This window comes from Dipodomys ordii, unplaced genomic scaffold (genome assembly GCF_000151885.1).
Source record: "Dipodomys ordii isolate 6190 unplaced genomic scaffold, Dord_2.0 Scaffold23, whole genome shotgun sequence".
NCBI classification, from domain to species: domain Eukaryota; kingdom Metazoa; phylum Chordata; class Mammalia; order Rodentia; family Heteromyidae; genus Dipodomys; species Dipodomys ordii.
In genome coordinates, this window is record NW_012267239.1 from 7,960,743 (window position 1) to 7,966,489 (window position 5,747).

At 50.7% G+C, this 5,747-nt stretch overlaps 2 protein-coding genes across 2 annotated transcripts in view; both read left to right on the forward strand.

Moving 5' to 3' along the window:
• Msi1 (musashi RNA-binding protein 1) overlaps positions 1 to 959 on the forward strand; it is a 26,875-nt gene extending 25,916 nt beyond the window's left edge. The window contains exon 16 of the mRNA XM_013014290.1: positions 182 to 959. The gene's annotated coding sequence lies outside the window, so the exon portion shown is untranslated. The remainder of the gene's footprint in view (positions 1 to 181) is intronic.
• Positions 960 to 5,071: 4,112 nt separating this feature from the next.
• Pla2g1b (phospholipase A2, group IB (pancreas)) overlaps positions 5,072 to 5,747 on the forward strand; it is a 7,872-nt gene continuing 7,196 nt past the window's right edge. Inside the window, exon 1 of the mRNA XM_013014369.1 lies at positions 5,072 to 5,105. Coding sequence (XP_012869823.1) covers positions 5,072 to 5,105 — 34 coding nt within the window. The remainder of the gene's footprint in view (positions 5,106 to 5,747) is intronic.

The following is a 5,747-nucleotide window of genomic DNA, read 5'->3' on the forward strand; positions in this document are numbered from 1 at the left end:
TATATATATATATATATATATAATATATATATGTATATAGAGAGACTAAGCAAGAGAGACAGGGTGGGGGGAGGGAGAGTCTGCAAATAAAGCTCTCTTGGGAGGGGAACTCTGAGAGGTCTTAAGAGAGGGGGAAGTTGGGGGGGGTTCATATCCCCATAACTGCACCCCTGTCTTCCAGCACCCCAGCCTGCAGCTGACTGAGGACCAGAGCGAGCCAGCCAGGGGGCGGGACACCTCAGCCGCAGCCACCCTGCCCCCACGCGCGACTCCACCGCTACTGCCTGCCCCCTCCTCCCCTGCCAGCCCCTGCCCTGCTACCCCAACATCTGACTCCTCTACTAACTTCCCTTTTTTTCTGCCTTTTCCCCCTGTCCCCTACCTGCCCCTCTCCCTACCTGCTTTTATTTATTTTGGATTAGCCGGTTGGTCCCAGACCCCTGGATGACCCCCCCCCCAACTTCTCTTTCCCCTCTAGGACCTTCCCCCCCTCCCCAGTTCCCACCCCTGTCCCCAGGCTTTTGTATTTGTGCATAGTAGACTGAGCGGAGGGAGCCTGCTACAGGCCACAGCCTCAAGCCCTGATTTTTAATTCTGATATTTTTTCCCCTCCTTTGCTCTTTACTTTGTTTTTGTTTTTGGTTTTTCTTGTTGTTTTTTTTTTTTTTTTAAAGAAACCGTTTTTAAAACTATTTCTAGGTTTGTGAATGTGAAGCCCCAGGCCGCAGGGGGCAAGGGGCCAGGTACCCCCCCACACACACACACATACACACTGGCTGAGAACCAAGTGTCTCTGTGGGTGTGGACCCCTGGCCGGCTCCCTCCAGCCCTGGAGGGGAGGGCAGGGCTGTGGGTAGGCCAGGCCGAGCCCCTGGAACAGCCCTGTGTCCTGTATCATATGTAAATACTGTGAGGTGAAGCGCCTACCCCTCTCTTTAAGACCCCTGGGGGGTGGGGGGGAAGGCATTGCCTGATTCCGCTGGGCAAAGTCTCCCCCTGCCCCCCTGTTTCTGCCCCCCCCTCAGTCACCGTTACTGTAAGCTTACAGGCCTCAGCTCTGGCCAGTCCTCTCTCCCAAGGTCTTGGGTCTCCCCCCCCACCCCCACCCCCGGATGAGGGAAGAGATGGGCTTACCCAGAGCCACCCCCTGGAAAGGAATTGACTCTCCAAAGGTCTTCCCTGTCACCCTCCTCCTCATCCCCCCACCCCTTGCCTAGATTGGACCTGCTCCTCCTCCATTTCTGCTCTGAACCCCCCCTTCCCTCGGGTAGAGGGTGGGGGTCATTTTGGTATGGAGCAGATGCCAAGGGAAACGCAAAGGGCTTCTCAGGGAACCTCTGCATTGTCTCACTGAAGTAGCCCACCAGAATTGTCCTGTGCCAGAGCCCCTTGGCAGTTCCTTACCCCACAGCGGGCTCCAAAGGAAAAAGACAGAGAGGCTCCAGGTAGAAAGCCAAAGCCACACCTGGCTGAGGCCCACCTATGATTGCCCCCTTCTGTGTCCCGGGCCTGAGCTTCTTTCTCCCCCTCCCTCAGCCCCATCCCCCTTCAAAGCGCCCTTTGGAGAGAGCTCATTGTGAGGTGCTCAGCCCCAAGAACTCAAAGCAATAATCTTTGTTACTGAAAACGATGCGCGGCTGTTTGTGTTTGGGTTTTTTTTAATTAATGTTTCCTAATAAAAGAGAAGCTGCATTTTATTGATTTTTATTTTATTTTATTTTTGTTTTCTACACATTTGAGCTGAGTCCTAAGAGATTTAGCTTTCCATTCCTGGATCCTCTCATCCAAAGGGCCCAAACCATGGGTCTGTCTTCTGAATTGTTTGTTTGTTGTTGTTTTTTTTTTAAAAGATGTTACATGGTGTTTCAAAGCCAGCAAGATACCATCCCCACCCCTCCAGTGTCTCTTCTCTCCACATCTGTAACTTCTTTTTCCAGGTTTTATTTTGTTTTAAATTCCTAATAAATTATTTGAAAACGGTACTAAGTCTGTGAGTGTCTTGGGTCTCATCTATCCTGGCCGAGGTCACCTGGGGCACACTTCATTTTCCTGGTAGAGGTGTGGCACAACTCCATCACCTCCTTCATCTTCTTGGGGTCATGAATGGTCCAGAAAATTAAAATGAAAAAAAAGTTCTCGAGACCCTAGCTCAACCAATGGTGAGGTGCAGTGACAGACACATGCCTGTCATCCAGAGAGACACGGGGATGTGCAAAGAGGAGGACGGCAGTCCAGGCCAGCTCAGGCATAAAGCAAAACTCTACCATGAAATTAACAAATGGGAAGAGGGTCTAGAGGAGTGACTCCAATGGTAGCGGGCTTGCCTAGCAATCACCAGGTCCTGAGTTCAATACCCAGTGCTGCATCTCCCCCTGCCGGTGGGGGGGGAGGGGAAGAGACATGACAGACTAGTAGATGAAAGGCATATTGATGTATTTGATACAAGCCTTACATAGCTAATAGATGCCTTAAAAATGACTAAAAGAGCTGGCGGGGGCAAAGGGGGGGGTCACACCTATGTTCTAACTGGAGTCTAAGGCTAGAGGACCTCAAGTTTGATGCTCACCTAGCTATGTAGAGAGACTTTTCTCCCATTTCCCAGGTTTTCTGTTGGCTCTAGCAATTGTTTTGTTCTTTTTGTGTGTGTGCAGAAACTTTTTCCCCCCAGTACCAAGGTTGGAACTCGGGGCCACGTATTTGCTTGGCTTGCTAGCTGAGCTAGCTAGGCTATTTCCACCTGAGACATACCAGCCTGCATTTTGGGAGGTAAAGTCTCAGAGATTTTTTTTTTTTTGGTCGGTTGTGGGGCTTGAACTCTGGGCCTGGGCGCTGTCCCTCAGCTCTTCAGCTCAAGGCAAGCACTCTACCACTTGAGCTACAGCGCCACTTCCGGTTTTTCTGGTGGTTTATTGGAGATAAGAGTCTCACAGTCTCTCCTGCCCGGGCTGGCTTTGAACTGCGATTCTCAGATCTCAGCCTCCTGAGTAGCTAGGATTACAGGCGTGAGCCACCAGCGCCCGGCTAAGTCTCAGAGATTTTTTCCCCCAAGCTGGCTATGAATATCTATCCTCCGGATCTCAGCCTCCTGAGTAGGATTACAAGCCTGAGACACTGGTGCCCAGGGATACTTTGTCCATTATTTGTGCTTTTTTTCTGAGACATGGCATTCTATTCAGAAAACAATTACCTGTGCCTAACTTTCAAGTTTTCCATGTTTTCTTGTAATAAATCCAAGGTTTCAGGTTCTGTTGTTGTTTATCTGTTTTGGCTAGTCCTGAGGTTTGAACTCTTTAAACACTGCCTTGTAGGCTCTTTTGCACAGGGCTAGCATTCTACCACTTGAGCCACAGCACCACATGTGCCTTTTTGGTAGTTGGAGACAAGAATCAGATTTATCTTCCTAGGCTGGCTTCAAACCATGATCCTCAGATCTCAGCCTCCTGAGTAGCTAGGAAGACAGGCGTGAGCCTCCAGTGCTCAGCTTCCATCACTTTGGGGGGGGGGGGGGGGAGGGAGACAAACATGGGCAGCAATAAGACAGAAGATGTGTTGTGTTGTCAGGCTGGGAGACACTGCCCATAACAGTCAGAGCTGGCGATCTCAAGCCTGTGGACGTACTTGGCCAATGGCAGCAAGCAGCTGCTTTGGAGCAGTTCCTGGAGGTAGACCACCTATCCTGTAGGGACCCAGCTGACTTGACCTTGCTCAAGTGTGGATACGCTATCACCTGAAGGAGTAGAGAAGCTATTGATAGCTGTTCTTTCCATTGGAGATTGTGTTTTTCCCGAGCTGAGAGGAGCCGGGCCACGCACACCTGTGCATAGCCTTAAGTTAGCAGAAACTCAAAGCACCAAGGATTCAGAGATTTGGTCTACTCCCTCCCCACTCTCCCATCAGGTCCAGTCTTCTGCAGGGACCACACAGGTTTGACCATGTCTGTGTAAGCCTATATCAGGCATCCAATGCAAAGAACACTAGCAGCCCCCTCCTCTTCCCCCACCAGCCGTTCTGCCTGAGAATTTGTCCAGACTGACTTTGTGGATGATTTCCAGTCGATTTCCAGTGGGACCTTCAGCACTCCCTGTCCCCAAACTGTTCTGAGGTGTCATAATCACCAAAGCTAACGAACCCCTTGGTTCTGCTGTGTGATGTTGAGACAGCCACTGTACCATGAAGCCTCTGATCCATCTCCGCAAGATGGAAGTCTTTGCCACGTGCAGGTGGCTCACGCCTGTCATCCTAGCTACTCAAAAGACTGAGATCTGAGGATTGTGGTTCAAAGCCAGCCTGGGCAGGAAAGTCTATGAGACTCTTGTCTATTAGCTACCAGAAAACTAGCAGTTGAACTGTGGCTCAAAGTGGTAGAGCAGGGCTAGGAATGTGGCTTAGTGGTAGATTGCTTGCCTATCATGCATTATCCCCGGTTCGATTCCTCAGTACCACGTAAACATAATGAGCCAGAAGTGGCACTGTGGCTCAAGTGGTAGAACACTAGCCTTGAGCAAAAGAAGCTCAAGAACAGTGCCCAGGCCCTGAGTTCAAGCCCCACAAGGGCGGAGAGACAGAGTAAGGAAGAAAAGTAGGAAGGAAGAAATGGAGGGACAGGAGGATGGAGGAAGAGATGGGAGGAAGGAAGGATGGAAGGAAGGAAGGAAGAAAGGAAGGAAAAGCATTCCTTAGGATCAGCTAGACTAGACGAGCCCTGCTCTGCTATTCACTAGACGAGACATGGCGGCAGCCACCATTTCCTCCCGTGTCCCCTTTCCACCCAGGTGCCCATCAGGATGGATGGCTCTCTGCCACAGCAAGGCTGAGCCAAGTACAAAAGGGCAGGGGAGATGGTTGAGCCAAAGATCTGCAAACTCCAGAAAGCATTCCTTTAGTTACACAGTATGGACTGCAAATCCATGACATTATTTCCAGTAATCCCTTGCGGGCGGCAGCACCTTCGGCCTCAAGGCCAACGCAAAGCTGCTGAGAGCAAAGCAAACAGCCTTATCTTGGGGGGTACAGGGGCCCCAGACTATAAGAAGGGACACCATTGCTCACTTCAGTGCTTTGTCCACTCAAGATGAAATTCCTTGTGCTGGCTGCTCTGCTCACAGGTAGGCACCCCTTGGACCCCCTTTCTGGGCACTCAGATCCCCTGCTACTCCAACAGTGGTCTGGGGACACAGCACATAGGACTGGCTGGCGGTTCAGTTCTAGGCTCCCTGTGCAGCGTGTGAGCTCCTGGGTTGGGGTTTATTCCTCAAGCCCCCCCAACAGTTTCCACGATTTCTACCTCAGCTGAACTCAAGAAAACCCTTGTAGGCTGGGAATGTGGCTTAGTGGTAGAGTGCTTGCCTGGCATGCATGACGCCCTGAGATTGATTCCTCAGTACCACATACACAGAAAAAGCCAGAAGTGGCGCTGTGGTTCAAGTGGTAGAGTGCTAGCCTTGAGCAAAAGCAGCTCAGGGACAGTGGCCCAGCACTTAGTTCAAGCCCCAGGACTGGCAAAAAAAAAAAAGACCCCTTGTAGCAGGTTCTATCTTCCCACCAATTCATATAAGTAAGTCCCTCTTTTTTCTCTCTACCATATGTGCTATTTTTATTTTATTTATTTATTTTTGCCGGTCATGGGGCCTAAGCTCTGGGCCTGGGCGCTGTCCCTCAGCTCTTCAGTTCAAGGCTAGCACTCTACCATGTGAGCCACAGCGCCACTTCTGGCTTTTTCTGCTTATGTGGTGCTAAGGAATTGAACC